At 39.0% G+C, this 17,468-nt stretch overlaps 1 protein-coding gene across 2 annotated transcripts in view; it reads right to left on the bottom strand.

Moving 5' to 3' along the window:
- Positions 1–618: 618 nt before the first annotated feature.
- Positions 619–17,468, bottom strand: part of LOC125856538 (DNA mismatch repair protein MLH1) — a 44,329-nt gene continuing 27,479 nt past the window's right edge. Inside the window, exons 14-16 of one of the 2 annotated variants that reach the window (XM_049536101.1) lie at positions 9,057–9,225; positions 1,090–1,250; positions 619–808 (exon numbers count right to left, since the gene is read on the bottom strand). In XM_049536101.1, coding sequence (XP_049392058.1) covers positions 764–808; positions 1,090–1,250; positions 9,057–9,225 — 375 coding nt within the window. In that variant the 3' untranslated portion in view covers positions 619–763. The other variant, XM_049536102.1, reaches the window with a different exon arrangement.

The following is a 17,468-nucleotide window of genomic DNA, read 5'->3' as shown; positions in this document are numbered from 1 at the left end:
ATGTTATTCAAGTAACCGTGAAATTGGCGAATGATCTTGTGGTCGATTTTTTCTCAAGCTTGAATGTTCAATTCATGATCACAATCACATTTTAAAAATAATAATAAGAAAAAAGTATCAACTTTATGTTTGATTAAAATGTGTAAAATATATTAGATGCAAGTAATCCTGGTTGATTACTTAGTTGTTATGATAGTATTCCAACACAAATTTCATGGAGTATCATTTTTGTGTTTAATAAGAATACTTTCCCAGTAAGGAAATAAAGAATTCACTCTATACCCATATCCCTGGAACAACTGTAAAATAAACTCCCATCATCTTGGTTCCATATTTTCTCAGTTTTTACCATGTTGTTGATTTTCAGTAGAGATTAGGTTTATTGGCATCTTTGGTTTATCGAGTAATCAAGAAAAGTAAATTTTAGCCTCCAATTTTCTTGGCTCCTATTTGCTTAACTCATGTCTTGCGTATAACATGAAGTCTTTACCACTAGTTTAATGGAATAGAGTAAAAGAGAAACTGTATTCCTTCCATTTTTGCTTCTTTTCACAGTGAACGCGAGCACAATAAAACGTTATGTAGGGGGATGGTTGTGTACTATGACAAGTCTGACCATCTTCACACCAAAAAAGAACTTGTACCAGTTTTTCATATTTTGGTTCTTTGGGGGTAGGGGCCAGGGAATTTCCTTCTCAAATCAGAAACTGTACATTTGTACATCCTTTTGCATCAAGGAGGCCACATCAAAATTCTCCTAAGTTTAACATCTCTCGAAAATTCTGTAGAGCTTTTCCAGTGATGCAACCTAGAATAAGACAATAGATGATCAATATCATAAACATGGGCGACTCAAGATAACATCTACAAAAAGAACAGTTGAAAGACGGGGAAGGAGCGGGTGGGGAGAGACTGAATATCTGCCTGGAAAAGACTACACCGGAGATTTATGCTTTTTCACTCCTCATTTTTTGGTTTCCTATTCATTTCCTCTTGAAATATAGTAATGAGAAAGATTATGACACTAAATCTTGATAGAAAAAAAATGTAAAGTAAGAGATGGCAACGAAGAAGAGAAGTTTTACTTACCTGAACAAAAGTTCCATTTGTAGCCATGGAAGTAGGGGGCTTGAAGAAGAGCCTGAGGGAGGGAAACAGAACATGCTGAATTGACCATTCACGTTGAGCCCAGGCATTTTCAGCCTCCAAAAGTAATTCTTCCTCAAATTCAGCCTCCATGGTATCATTCTCTTAGTAACAGCAAATTCAGAAGTTAGTCCTAGCTAAGAAATGATCCACAAGATTAATATGAAAGAAACACATAGTAATGTGTTGGGAGGAGAAACAATTAATGGTAATACTCAGTGAATGTCAAAAATCACCATATAGAATACAAAGTTATAGTCATCACTATTAATATTAGACTAGCAAGTGTGCTATGATAGGGAGAGGCTATCAAATGAAAGTATTTTGTAACAACCCTCAAAGTCATTTTATGATTTTTGCCGTGTTTTGCCTATTTTACCCCTTCCCGTAGCTTCAGTATAATATTTGTGGTTTGCGGGGGTAGGTGTCACGGTTCCCAAAGTGGTTGGACGAGATTTGGGTGAGTTTATCATTTTGGAAAGTTGAAATGGTTGAACAAAGTCAATATTTGAGGAAGATGAGCTCGAATGGAATTTCGAGTTCGTATGAGGTAGATATGCTCATTTTAGTGTCTTGAAGGGTTGTTGGTGTTGGTACTGGTGCGACTGTGGAAGCAGAAATAGGTTTGCATCTGCGAAGCCCTAGGTGCAAAAATCAGACCACATGCACGAAATCGGGGTGCAGAAGTGGCACCACAGGTACAATGTCACTGGTGCAGAAAAAATGATCGCGGAAGCAGAAATAGCTGAGATAAAATCTCATACTGTGTTCTATTTGGTATTTTCAACATTTAGGGAGCTCCAATTGAAGCGATTTTCAAAGCATTTTTCTCCTATGATCAACTGGTACATGATTACAATCCAGATTTAGTCATTTTGCAATAATACCCACTACTTTCATACTTAAATTCATGGTTATATATGTGGGAATATCGATTGTTGGCTTTAGGTGTATAAAGTATGATCTTTTGGCAATGGTGGAGGCAATTCGAGATTTTTTGTCGCGAGGGTAAGAATCTAACTCCCTAATTGGTATTTTATTTACTGATCTGTTGATTATTTCACCGTTTAAACCGCATATGAGCATAGAAATTGGAGATTTCAAACTTAAGGTTATTTAATCGTATTTTGATGATTTGAGGGTCAATTTGAACTCTGTTTTGTATGAATTATTAGATTCAAGTTTCACTTCCTAATTGGCATTTATTTACTGATTTGTTGATTATTTCACCGTTTAAACCGCGTATGAGCATAGAAATTGGAGATTTCAAACTTAAGGTTAAGAAATCATATTTTGATGGTTTGAGGTCAATTTGAACTCCATTTTATATGAATTTTTAGATTCAAGTTTCTTATGTCATGGATAACACGATTTTCAAAGAAAATCCCCTTTTTCCCTGGTGGACTCGGGCTCGACTTTTTGAACCCGGAATAGAAGTATAACAATATGAGTGCCTACGGACTCGTTTACTTATGCAGATTACGTTTTGACCAGATTGGGCTCGTTCATAGGCTTTGAGGAAGGGAAAATCCATAATTTGACTTTTCAGACTTCTATTGAAGGCAAGTTAAGGCTTTCTTTGACTCTTTACAAAGTGTTAGTGTATTGTTGACTGTGTATATAGGTAATGGGTAAATGGGGGATCTGTGTAAATGAGATGACGAGCATTTATGTGAGTACCGGTGCCATGTATGGGTTTATGTGATTATCTGACTAGTTTGGGTTGATTCCTTGCCTTAATAGCATGATTGACAAAGTTGTGACTTGTTTTGACTCAGGAACATGTTAGTTGATGACTTTACTCTCCTTTACGGATTCAAAGTCGGATTATGGTAATATCTTGTGATAGGTGCGATCCTAACTGTATTTTGGGTTGATATGAGGTGTTTATATGGGCTGAGACATTGAAAAGGCAAAGATTGTAGGATTGCGTTACTCTATGAATGCACTGCCTTGAAATGTATATTTGTGGATTTGGGATCTGAGTTGCATGCATGCACATTATGCATTGCATTTCATAAGGATCGAAGTGGCACGCCTGCCCAATATTATGTATTGGAACAGAGTGGCACATGTCCTCAATATTATGCATGAAACGAAGGGCACGCTTGTACGAGGTAGCTGTTTGGTTGATCCGCAGTTCCTGGATCTCTTATGTCCTTTTGTTTTGTCCATGTCTTTCGTATTTAAAGACAATGTAGTAGTTATTATCGTACTTTGACACTCTTAGAGGCTTGTACTAGTAACACTAGGTTTGGGAAGAGTTGTATCTATTGCCGCATATTTTATGAGTTTATTAAACTTATATCGTTTTATGACTAATTATGATTCTTATATGTTAATTCCAAGTTTTCGTATTTCGTTTTGTTACTTTGGGTTGGCTTACCTATCGGGGCACTTACCCGATTTTGGGTCGAGACTTTACCCAAGTCACAAGAATAATTATCTCCAATATCATCCCAACATATATTAAGTTGGTCTATCTTCCTATGGCTTCTACTTTTGGATAGCAATATAAGTTGTTTCATAGTGTTAGAATAGAAATAAGTATTTCCTACTTAGAATAGAAATAGGAATAGGAATAAGAATAGGAATCCTAGTTGGAAAAGGATTCCAATGTAGTGTCTATAAATAGGGTCTCAATGTAACTATTTAGATACACAATTCAATAATATTTTTCGTATACATTTCTCACATGGTATCAAAGCATTGGTGAGAACAAACAAGTCACCGTATGTCTATGTCAATTTTCGGTGACTGTTGGGTCTGATTTTGTTATTCTTTTTTCTTTTTGTGGGTGTTGTGCGAAAACCAACACCACCACGAGGCTCGAAAAGCCCCCGCGACCAAACCTCAGCCAAAACCACCGAAAAACATCACCCCACGCGCTCTCACGCGCTGATCGGAGGTGGCAGTTTTCGGCGAGATCTGGCTCATGCGCCGGCGCGTGAGGGATTTTCTGATCATATTTTTTGAGAATTTTTTTGATAGTTGGGGTCGTCCAGCCATTCCGACCAAGCCCATACTGTTTTTGACCAGATCCGATCGCCGAAATTAGGGTTCCGGCTATTTCCAAGAAGTTTTCGACGACTTTTCTTCGAGATTTGAATTTTCCGACAATCAGATCTCAATAATCAAGTTTTTTTTTTCATTGTTTCCAAGACAAATTTAGCATAATGTCTTTTGGGTGTGATGTTTTTAGTTCTAAAAATATGGGGATTGGAAGTTCTAGCCCTATAATCACTTCAGAACTTTTATTGGGAAGTTCAAACTATTTATCTTGGGCTTCCTCGGTTGAGCTGTGGTGCAAGGGTCAAGGTGTCCAAGATCACTTAACGAACAAGGCTTATGTGGTAGATGTAAAGGCAAAGACTAGTGAGGAAGATGCAAAAGCCAAAGCACAATGGGAGAAAGTAGATGCTCAATTATGTAGTCTCCTATGGCGTTCTATTGATTCCAAGTTGATGCCCTTGTTTCGCCCATTCCAGATGTGTTATACAGTTTGGGAAAAGGCTCGTGCTTTATACACTAATGACATATCTCGATTCTATGATGTGTTATCTCGATTGACCAACTTAAAGAAACAAGAATCCGATATGTCTACTTACTTGGGACAGGTACAGGCAGTCATGGAGGAATTTGACACATTGATGCCAGTTACTACGAATGTGGAAAAACAACAAGAACACAGACAAACATTGTTTCTAGTTCTTACTCTTGCTGGACTTCCTCCTGATCATGATTCTGTACGTGATCAGATTTTAGCTAGCCCTTCAGTTCCTACAATCGATGAATTACTCTCTCGTCTCCTTCATCTTGCGGCACCTCCCAGTCACAAGGTAGTTTCATCACCCACTGTTGACTCATCTATTCTCGCATCTCAAACCTTTGAAAAGCGTACATATCAATCTATGGAGAATCGACGAGGGGGAGGGCGTTTTGGGAAACCTCGATCCAAGTGTAGTCATTGTCATAAGCCTGGACACACTCGTGATATATGTTATATTTTGCATGGTCCACCACCCAGTTATGATCCTATTGTTCTAAAGGAATATAATGAGTTCCTTCGAAATCGCGCAAGTAAACAGACATCTCCACCAGTAGCATATGGTGCTCAACCTAATCAACCATCCAATAATGCTCAGACAGAATATGATGAGTTCCTTCAATATCGTGCAAATAAGCAATGTCTCCACAAGTAGTTTCAGTTGCACAACCTGATGTCTCTGTTGTGGGTAATTCTTTTGCTTGTGTGTCGCAATCTAGTACTCTTGAAACATGGGTCATGGACTCTGGGGCTTCTGATCATATCTCTGGTAATAAATCACTTTTATCCATATTGTTTACTCACAATCTCTTCCAGCTATTACTTTAGCCAATGGGATCCAAACAAAACCAAACCCCTATCTTCTGTCACCCTAGACTCTGTTCTTTATGTCCCTGGTTCTCCTTTTAATCTAGCATCTGTTAGTCGTTTGACGAAAGCCCTACATTGTAGCATAACTTTTTTCGATGATTTTTTTCTCATGCAAGACCGCAGTATGGGACAGATGATTGGAACAGGACATGAATCACAAGGCCTTTACTATCTTACCTCTTCAAATTCCTTAGCAGCATGCTCCGTTACAGATTCCCCAGATCTAATTCACAAACGTTTGGGACATCCGAGTTTATCCAAATTGCAAAAGATGGTGCCTAGTTTGTCTAGTTTATCCACATTAGATTGTGAGTAGTGTCAACTTGGGAAACACACTTGTGCTATGTTTTCTCGTAGTACTAAGGGTCGTTCAGAGTCTATTTTTTCATTAGTTCATTCTGATATTTGGGGTCCTAGTAGAGTCAGTTCCACCTTAGGATTTCGTTATTTTGTTAGTTTCATTGATGATTATTCAAAATGTACTCGGGTTTTCTTAATGAACGATCGTTCTGAGTTATTTTCTATTTTCAAAAGTTTCTTTGCTGAAATACAAAATCAGTTTGGTGTTTCTATTCGTACTTTTCATAGTGATAATGCCTTAGAATACTTATCCTCCCAATTTCAGGAGTTTATGACTCACCAAGGCATTATTCACCAGACTACTTCTCCATACACCCCTCAACAAAACGGTGTAGCTGAAAGAAAAAATCGGCATCTTATTGAGACCGCTCGTACTCTTCTCCTTGAATCCAATGTTCCACTGTGTTTTTGGGGAGATGCAGTTCTTACGTCTTGTTATTTGATAAATAGAATGCCCTCTTCTTCTATTCAGAATCAGGTTCCACATTCCATACTGTTTCCTCAGTCACATCTCTATCCTATCCCTCCTCGTGTCTTTGGGAGCACATGCTTTGTTCATAACTTAGCCCCAGGAAAAGATAAACTAGCTCCTTGTGCCCTCAAATGTGTCTTTCTTGGTTACTCTCGAGTCCAAAAAGGGTATCGTTGTTATTCACGTGATCTTCATCGATACCTTATGACCGCTGATGTTACATTTTTTGAGTCTTAGCCTTAATATACATCTTCTGATCATCCTGATGTCTCTATGGTCTTATCCATACCTCAGGTTTTACCTGTGCCAACCTTTGAGGAATCTACGGTTACTTCTACATCTCCAGTTGTAGTGCCACCACTACTAACTTATCATCGCCGTCCACATCCAACCCTAGTCCCAGATGATTCATGTCATGCGCCGGACCCTGCTCCTACTGTGGACCTGCCTCCTCCTAGCCAACCGCTTGCACTTCAAAAAGGTATACGATCCACTCGAAATACTAACCCACATTATATCTTCTTAAGTTATCATCGTCTATCATCACCCCATTATGCATTTGTGTCGTCTTTGTCCTCTATTTCCATTCCTAAGACTACAGGTGAAGCACTTTCTCATTCTGGATGGAGGCAGGCTATGGTTGATGAGATGTCTGCTTTACATAAAAGTGGTACTTGGGAGCTTGTCTCCCCCTGCAGGTAAATCTACTGTTGGTTGTCGTTGGGTTTATGCAGTCAAAATTGGTCCAGACGGTTAGGTTGATCGACTTAAGGCTCGCCTTGTTGCCAAAGGGTATACTCAGATATTTGGGCTAGATTATAGTGACACTTTCGCTCCTGTGGCTAAAATTGCATCTGTTCGTCTTTTTCTATCTATGGCTGCCGTTCATCATTGGCCTCTTCATCAATTGGACATTAAGGATGCTTTTCTGCATGGTGATCTTGAGGAAGAAGTCTATATGGAGCAACCACCTGGTTTTGTTGCTCAGGGGGAGTCTAGTAGCCTTGTATGTCGATTGCGCAGGTCACTCTATGGTCTAAAACAGTCTCCTCGAGCTTGGTTTGGGAAGTTCAGCACAGTAATTCAGGAGTTTGGCATGACTCGTAGTGGAGCTGATCACTCTGTGTTTTATCGGCATTCTGCACCAAGTCGATGTATCTATTTGGTTGTTTACGTTGATGATATTGTTATCACCGGTAATGATCAAGATGGTATCACCGATTTGAAGCAACATCTCTTTAAGCACTTCCAAACTAAAGACCTTGGCAGATTGAAGTATTTTCTAGGTATTGAGGTTGCTCAGTCTAGATCAGGTATTGTTATTTCTCAACGCAAGTATGCCTTAGACATTCTTGAGGAGACAGGAATGATGGGATGTAAACCTGTTGACACTCCTATGGATCCGAATGTTAAACTCCTTCCAGGACAGGGGGAGCCACTTAGTAATCCTGAAAGGTATAGACGACTTGTTGGAAAGTTGAATTATCTCACAGTGACTAGACCTGACATCTCTTTTCCTGTGAGTGTTGTAAGTCAGTTTATGACTTCCCCTTGTGATAGTCATTGGGAAGCAGTTGTTCGTATTCTACGATATATAAAGTCAGCTCCCGGTAAAGGACTACTCTTTGAGGATCAAGGCCATGAGCATATCATTGGATATACAGACGCTGATTGGGCAGGATCACCCTCTGACAGACGTTCGACATCCGGATATTGTGTTTTAGTAGGAGGTAATTTGGTGTCGTGGAAGAGTAAGAAACAGAATGTGGTTGCTCGATCTAGTGCAGAATCAGAATATCGAGCAATGGCGACAGCAACTTGTGAGCTAGTTTGGATCAAACAGTTGCTGGGAGAACTAAAATTTGGCAAAGTTGATCAGATGGAACTTGTGTGTGATAATCAAGCGGCTCTTCATATCGCATCAAATCCAGTGTTTCATGAAAGGACTAAGCACATTGAGATTGACTGTCACTTTGTCAGAGAAAAGATACTCTCGGGAGATATTATTACGAAATTTGTGAAGTCAAATGATCAGCTTGCAGATATCTTCACCAAGTCCCTCACATGTCCTCGTATTAATTACATCTATAACAAGCTAGGTATATATGATTTGTATGCACCAGCTTGAGGTGGAGTGTTAGAATAGAAATAAGTATTTCCTACTTAGAATAGAAATAGGAATAGGAATAGGAATAGGAATAAGAATAGGAATCCTAGTTGGAAAAGGATTCCAATGTAGAGTCTATAAATAGGGTCTCAATGTAACTATTTAGATACACAATTCAATAATATTTTTCGTATACATCTCTCACACATAGCATTTAGCTGATTAAAGCTAATTTCTATCTTAAAAAAATGGAAGTTGCAAAGTTTAAATCACAGCTGTCGCTGCTTATGCCTAATTGTTATCCCTAATTCTCTCACCGGCGATGCTGATATGGCAATCTCAACAAGGTAAACAAAAAACTGCTTATTTACTGAAGGGCCCAGCGATCCTAGAGTGTAATGATTTCCTAACGTGCCAAATTGCAGTAGGATCTGGCTATCAATTACACGGACTAGGAGTGTAGCTCCTTCACTAGGACCAACATGAACCCTTGCTACCCTGCAATAAGTACATGATACACATAATGGAAATTTTTTTTCAGAGTAGTTGCTTACCTATGTTTTCTGTAGAAGTCACTTCTGAACCACTTGAAAGCACTCTCTTTCTGTAGAATTTCAAGCCATCACCTGAGGGATTACGCAATAATGGAGGATGCATGGCATAAAAATTTCCTAGGGCAGCAGCAATAGTCTGAAAACAAATTTTCTCATCCTCCCAGTCAACCTACAAATTAACAGAAGTAAAATCAGACAGTTGAGCAAGATGGGACAGAGGGAGTAACAATTTAGTCTTGTCCTATCTACCAACATTTGTAGCTTTGGGATGTCAACAATGCCCCTCAAGTTTGATGAAAATACCAATTTGTTCACCGAAAAAACAAATTTAACAAGACTTTGTGCCAATGTCACATAAAACAACTTTGATCCTCCACACAATCTACATAGAAACCATAAGACCCACAATAATAGGCAATATATATCACCCACCAAGGCAACTGTAATATCACATGCTTAGACTAAAATTCATCAAATCCTAATATTTCCATATACTACCTATGGATTAGTAATAAAGAAAAATAGCCTTTCATCTTGTTAAGTGGGACTTGGTAGTGAGAGAAAAAAGGAGGACGAATTCAGCAGCCATCTCTTTTTGCATTGCACAGTGGAGGCAACTTGGAATCTGTTTTTCAATATTTTCAACTTCTCTTTTGTCATGCCTTTCAGTTTGAAAGACCTGTTGACTGTTTGGGACAAAAGTGGGATCAGGGAACCAGCAAGAAGTTTGAGGGTTACAGTGTCAGCTTGTATCTGTAGGGTTGTGGACTGAAAGAAATGTTAGGTGGTTTGAAGGGAAAGCAATCTCTGTACAAATGTTAAAAGTACAAATAACTTTGCTTTTTTGGTGCAACTTACAGGATGTGAAGGATAAAAACAGTATGTTAGATTTGATCAAGTCACTACAGAAGTCTATTTCCGTATAGAAAGGCAGCCCTCTTTTTATTTTTGCCCAGGGGATTTTCTGATTTGTATGTACAGATCACTTTCTTAGAAGGCGTATGGACATAGATTTGGTTAAAATTTGGACAAAAGAATTTTTGAAGTTGAAAAATGGTTTTTAGAAGTTGAAGTTGTGCAAGTGGAAATAAATTCACTTGAAAATCTAGTCAAAACCAGCTTTTCAAATTTGAAAAACTCCTTTCCAAAATCTAACCAAAAAGTCAGTCCAATGTATAACCAAATTTTTTTTATATAAAAAAAAATGCAAAAATGGAAAAACTTTCTATGTCGAAACGGCTCTATTAGTTTGGCTGTGTACTATGTACTCAAAGATTCCGGTTCTTTGAGCAATGATGCAAGAAGGTAAATTGTGGTATAAAGTAAATCAACACTAGTATTTTAGCAAGAAAAACTCCCTGCTCAAGAGAGGCAAACCCACAACCTACATCTGTAGGATTTTCTCAAACGCACCACTAAGCTCAAGCAATTTAAGATTTACGGTTGCCCTTGTAACACCCAAGGAACTGTTCTCAACAATCCCAAACTCTACCCCCTTAACTTTTCTCTCCAATGACTCTACCTATCAATGAAGTCCCTTACAAACACAAAACAACACTTACTACAACCAACTATGAAAGTAATCAAGATCTTGTTTTGGTACCACTACAAGAAACTAACTATTACAACTCAAGAACAATATAGATAAAACTTGATAGGAGCAGGTTCTTTCGTTGTAGCAACAATTTTTTCTTCAAGACTCTTTGTGCTGACTTTTTCATTATGACACCTCTCCTTTAGGTGTGGTTAAACTCCAATGCTTTGTGTCGTGCTGTTTATATAGAAGTAGATAGCTGCCTTGTAGTTCTCCAATCCAAACAGGAATTGATTCAAGTTTGCCCATAAATCCAATTCTAGTTTAACTTCGTTTGGATCTTCTCATGCGACGGGCTTCTTCCTCTTAATTCAAAGTTAATACATGTGTTCGATTTATGGTAATATTTCCTTATCTTGAACTCCAGCTCCTTGCAGAATTAGACTGCATAATTCCAATTCTCCAAGTCTACATGAAACTACTACTTCATTGCAGTCTCAATTCTGCTAGAGGAACATGTTCTCTCATGAGTTCCTCTGACAGTGTTGCTAGCTTCTTCACTCGGCTAGCATGTAAAAAATAAAAGTTGCTACATTTGTATGGCTAAGCAAGGTTTGTAAGATTACTTAGACAAGTACAGGGACTAGCATTCCACTCATTGCAACCCATTGGATGGCTAGGTTTGAGAACCTGATCATAAATATGTTTTCTCAAAAGAACATTCTTTAAAAACATCTCTTCAACTTTCAATGTAGGGACCAACTTCTTTCATCTTTCTTCTTGCAGCCTCTTTGTAATGTTCCCCGTCTCTAGTGCTCTTAGTTAGGATTCCTTTTTAAGTAAGAATCAGTTCCTATATTGGTATCTTAATCACTAGCAACAGAATATAATTGTTCTCTAAATAGAACCAGGCTCCTTTATAAATAAGCACCTATTTCTTTACATTTTGGCCCCAACTATAGCACTTCGAAGAGAACATTTTGTGGCTCTTTATCCAAGTATCACAGAGTCGCCCTTTTTAACATATGAAAATGAGCTGCTACCTTCATTTTTTCGCCCTTTGGGCATCATAAAAATTAAGTAAATGTGTAATTAATAGCATAACCAAGAGGAAATTATCACATTAGAAATTACTAATCCCAAAAGGAACACTTCATTAATGCATCCAAGTAGGCACATGTATCAACGTCTAAGAACAAAAAATCCAAGAACACCTATACTGATCATGGCAGTCGAGAAGACACTTGCTCAAAACATTACAGTTACCTAAATCTGCCAGTAACTGCTACATTCTAGGGTCCCAAAAAAACATGAACTATCAACTCTAGAAAAACACTTTAGACAGGACACAGGAGGGAACTTGAGGCTAAGAATCAGGTTCTTTGCCAGTGAGAGATAAGGATGAAAAGAGGCTCATGAATTTCTCAATCCTCTCAAGTGAAACCTCTTGCTCAGCAAGAAGTGTAACTGTTAGCTTAGCATTCTCAGCCTTTTTGAGCTTGGAAGGCTTCATGCACAGCTTCCGCCTTTTCCTTTGCCTCTCTTTCTTTGACAAGCTCTTCTAGCAGGTTTGTAACCACACTACTGCTCTTAGAACCTGTTCCCTTTTTTTTTTTTTGAAACTGGTAACCTTGTATATTTCTATATGTGAACAAAACACAAGCAGTACATAGGTTGTACTGAGCCCATATATACAGCAAAAAAATAAAAAAACTCTAGGAAACTGAAGCTATTCTAATCTCCTAAGTGGAATCTAGTGCACCTAGAATATCTACAGTTTCTTCTGAGTATGTCTATCAACACCAAAAGCTAAAGAGCAGAATACAGTTCATTTTTATCTGCTAAACAGAGTTGCTCCTATTTTCAAAACATCTGGAATTTCTTTCTTTCCATATTGTCCACCAAATACAAGCTGGAACAATTCTCCAAGCTTCTCTGTCTCTAGCCTCCCATCGTGCTTCCTAGCTTGCTAATGTTGTTGAAACACTCTGCAAGTGCGGTTTTGCCTATCATTTCCTTTTCCCCTCCCTTTTTCCCAACGCTCGGGGGAATCTCAAAGTGGGTGAATACCTTTATCAGCCAAAAGCCATAGGGTAGGGAATGTGCCCCTTCAGCAGCTAGAGCCACGTGTTGTACCAATAAAGCAGGAAGGTTTACCAGATCTCCTTGGTCAAGTGCATCCATCACAATCATGTCCCTGTTTTTAGCTTCATTTCTCTTTTCTACTTGCGGCAGGACACACTTCTTTACTAGCTCAATATGATTTTGTGAGCTAGAGTCATCTCCCATTTCAGCACTTACCTTAACTCCTGAGCATCTCTTCCTTGTGGAAACTTGGCTGTCAAATAAACCCTGCTTTTTTCTGGCCCATCTTCGCCCCATTTTTCTTGAAGTATTCATCATAACCAACACAAGATACGTTGAAAATGTCCCCTACGTCTTCAACTGTAAATCTGATTCCTCTTCCCTTCACAGAGGACACCACTATATCATCATCAACTAGCTTGAACCTTCTATAAAATTATGAACTTCTTCCTCATGAACCACTGGATTTGTGTCAAATAGTAGCTTAGTCCATTCATAATGGTCCAAGTATTTTCTTGAGCTCTTTGATTCTAGCACTTCTTGTTTTTCTTTTCAGCTGTTTTTTTTAATCCTCTTTAGATTGGGTTCTTTGACCGAAGGAGCAGTTTCTTCCATCCATTCTGAGGGTCCTGTTCTTTAACTGACACCTTTAGAACTTGAAGCTTTCTTCAACCCTTTTTCTTTAGGGGATTCGACTTCATCTTTCCTTTCAACATTTGAGATATCAGAACCATGGTTCCGGGTTTCTTCCTCCTTATTTGTTTGCTTACGAACCAGTTCCCCTTGAGTTGTAACTTCTTCTCTACCCTGAAGTGGTTGATCTTATTTCTTGGATATTTTAGGGTTTGATTGCATCCTGAGTAAGACTTCGGTGGATTGAGCATCGGATGTAATTTTGGAGTGTGCAACAGTGTTGAGGAAGATATGACTAGGTTTCAAGTTGCTGAGAATTACTTTGCTCTATTGATTTTTCAAGAATGATGCGACTAAGTGAATATACGAGTGACTAATCTTTTAATAAATAGTCCGGATGACTTTTGAAGTCCCTTTTTTTTTTTCAAGTCACTGACTTTCATCGAAGGGGGTTTATTTTAACGGACCAATTTTCGTGGTTATTGATATCATGACCCCCTCCCCCCCNCCCCCCCCCGTTTTTTTTCATGACCGTGGTGTCCGGATCAGCTTTCGCGCACCTCATCTAATTACACGGGATACTTGTCACCTCCCACCAACAACAGGTACCAGGTAACTTTGTCCACCAAAGTTAGCACAAATGGGAAGAATAACCTAGTGTTTATTTGTCTCCACAAAGTTTTGAACCTGAGACCTCAGGGTTCTCAACTACTTCATTGACCACTAGGCACACCCTTAGGTGTAACCCCTTCCCCTTTTTTTTTTAACAAATGACACTAATACACAGATTTAAAGTAATTTGTAGATTTGAAGGAGATGCATACTTGTGAGTCATGAGAACTAGACTCTCTGACAAGATCCTTTGAGTTGATCTTGTTTTGAAGGACAATCCTCCTTTTGACATATGTATTACACTTACGATGCTTTGAGGTTCCTGAATATTTTCTTCTTTCTTTTTGTTGCAAGAGTCTTCATTTACCTTCAAGAAAGGAAGTTTTGTTACTTTGTTCCCTTTTTGATAAGCCCCTTTTGCTGAGAGTAAAGTTTCCTTAGTCTAAGCTCCTCTTTTTTCTCATTTGGGCTTTTAATCTTGGTCATAGAGTTGTCTTAGGAACCAAAACTAGTTTGAGTTCCCAATATTTAGACAAAGGATGAATCAAGTGTTTCTTGGTCCATTTTGTCAGTTTTGTTCCTTTCTTTAGAGGGGCATGTGGCAAAATCTTTGGCATTCTATTGAGCTGTGTAATTTTTAGCAGATCCTTGCATTTTAACCATCTTTTCCCTTTCTTATGGCTTCTTATATCTGTGTTTGGTAAGTGGAGGTGTGTCTTTTTTATGGTCTTCTCCATTCAACTATTCTGTCCAGTTCATATTCAGCTTTGATGATCTTCTCGTGAATTACTCTACCTTCTTACAGCACACCTTCTGGGAACCTGTTCCTTTAGTTTCAATAAAAAACTTCTTGATATTGACTAGCTCCTTTTGAAGCATTCTTTTCCTCAAAAGCTCCGCATGAAGAGTAGAGGATGTGACATCTGATTCTTCCTTTTGAGTGTGTCTTTTGAAGCATTCTTTCCAGATGCTGATGTTCTTTTGCTCATTCCATTATTTTGAGCTGAATTTTCACCCTCTAGAATAAGGACCTGTTCCTTTAGACAGATTATCTTCCTCTTCACGTTTTCTCCTTTTCCTACTACTGCTATATGGTGATCCCTTTTTTGCCCAGAATGAATGTGTTAATTTGTCTCTATCGGTAGATATAGCTTCTCAAGAAATTCCATTTCTATGTGAGTTATACACACTAGATTTCTCTTCTAAGTGTGGATCGTCTCCTTGATTTTAGCTAAGCTTGTCTCCATTTCATTGTCTTCTTCTTCTAGGGCTGATATAACTCTCAATGTAAAATCTACTGTTGAGAAGGTTTGTAGCCAACAAAACTTAACACTTCCAACATTATGCTCTACTCCCAGGCACGATTCCCAAAAATATGAACTAGATCCAAAACCAACATCCATTTTCCGGTGGTCCTTCTGATCACCGGGATCCTTCACCCACACCTTCCCTCCCTTTTCCTTCCTTAACCCCTCCTCTGATCAATGGAGGACTGTATTTACTTTTCCGTAGGTTTTAAATCCTACGATCTCGAGAGAATCAAAGGAACGATAGGCGACTGGAAAGAATGGACTGAGAGGAGTAAAAGAAACGTCACTAGAACTTCTTTCAACAAGAAATCAATGATCTGGATCACTCAGGTCATGCAGGAAGCTTCAAAGACGAAAGGAAATGTGGTGAAGAGATGGAGGAGACTAGAACCTCTATCAGAAATATATTGTGCTAGGAATTTCAACAAATATGGAAGATATCTGAGTCTGATAAACATAAGGGGAAGAATAAGGTCTGTTATCATAATCCCGGAGTTGACTTTGAACTCAGGATGGGGAAACATAGCAGACAAAATGGGGAGATTCCTTTCTATGACTAGAAAGGAGGTGGAAAGTACAAAGCAGAGGTTGGTAGACAACAATTATCCCTTTGCAGAGGCAGTGAGGAGCATTAAATGGTCTAATAAAAAAGGGGACGGAGTTAATGCCCAAGCAACATTAATGAAGGAAGAAGGAATCATTTGCATTAATGAATCTTCAAACACCCACAGTGAAGTTTTGCAGAGAAGTCTAGTTGGAGATTTTGAAGGAAGGAATAATGTACTGCCAAACCTAGCAGAGGTGAGAAGCTGGGCAAACAAGTTTTGGAGACAAAGCCATAGGCTAAACATTTACGAAATGGGAGCTGGAAAATTCTTGTTTGAGTTTGCGATGGAAACCACGGTAGAACAGGTGCTTGCAGGTGAGTGGATTTGGAACAACTCAAGGGTCCGGTTAGAGTGGTGGTCCCCAACTTTAGCGGCCACAGATATGGAGAATAAACCAACAGCGATCTGGACCAAGATTGTAGGCCTTCCTCTACATCTCTGGTCAGAGACTGTTTTCAAGGCCATCGGAGATCTCTGTGGAGGTTGGATCGAAACTGAGGAAGAGACACAACTACGGAATCATCTCAAATGGGCTCGAATCAAAGTAAAAGGCGATGGGTCAAAGATCCCGAAGGAGGTGACCATTATCAATGCTGGAATCTCTTTTTCCATGCAACTGTGGACAGAAATTCCGGCGAGGTTCACCATCGTAGAAGAGGGAAAGGAGAAGCCCGTTATCCAGCAGTTATCGAGGATTTACCCAGAGGATAAAAGAGAGGAAAGTTGTGGTGTCAGCAGGAGACCACGTGGGGAGGTGTTAAAAAGGAATTTTGTTGGACCCACTTTGAATTCAAAAAATTTGGGCCCGAAACCCTCAAACGCAGGCCCAATAGTCCAAAAGCATACAGACATTACAAATCTTCCTGTGAGTTCAAAAAGGCCCATGAACTTTAATGAACCCTCACGTGACAATCACATGGCAGAAAACAAAGGTCTCACAGAAATAAAAGACCTGGCAGCTAAATTTCTGGAAGCCTTCAGGAACTGGGAAACAAACACGGCGAAAGAAACATGCATGGCGACGCAAGTCGATGGAGGAGAGAGAAATTCATCTTGCATCCAAACAGAACCGGGTATGATTGGTTCACAACAAACTTCTCATGAAAAAGGAGGAGGGGAGACAAACGATACACAATCAACAGAGCAAGACATGCAACTTCAACATATTCATGATGCAGAACCAGTCAACTTTCAGCTTCCAAATTTCAAGAAGACTGCGAAACAGAAGCTTCAAATTGGGTGAATTCTCATATCCTAGATTTGAGCAACACATATGGGGTGGCCTTCGAAGGATTTGAAAGAGAAACCATAGCTTTGTTGATGAAGATTGATGAGAGGAAAATACAACTTGATAAGAGGGAAAGGGTGAGGCAGTCTCTACTCCAAAGAGCAGAGGTATTGGAAAGAATGAACTGTAAAACTTAAAATCCAGCCTAAATGAAGAGGTGGAAGGAAGCAGAAGTAGAGGGAGGAATCTAAGCCTAACTTATAAATGAAAGTTAACTTGATTACATGGAACGTAAGGGGGCTGAACAATCAGAATAAGAGAACTATGGTGAAGAGTCTAATGAAAAAGTGGAAGGCAGATGTTTATTGTTTACAGGAAACAAAGATTAGCAAGGACTTAGAA

This window comes from Solanum stenotomum, chromosome 2 (assembly GCF_019186545.1).
Source record: "Solanum stenotomum isolate F172 chromosome 2, ASM1918654v1, whole genome shotgun sequence".
In the NCBI taxonomy this organism is placed as follows: Eukaryota; Viridiplantae; Streptophyta; class Magnoliopsida; order Solanales; family Solanaceae; genus Solanum; species Solanum stenotomum.
This window is presented reverse-complemented; position numbering and strand designations above follow the sequence as displayed.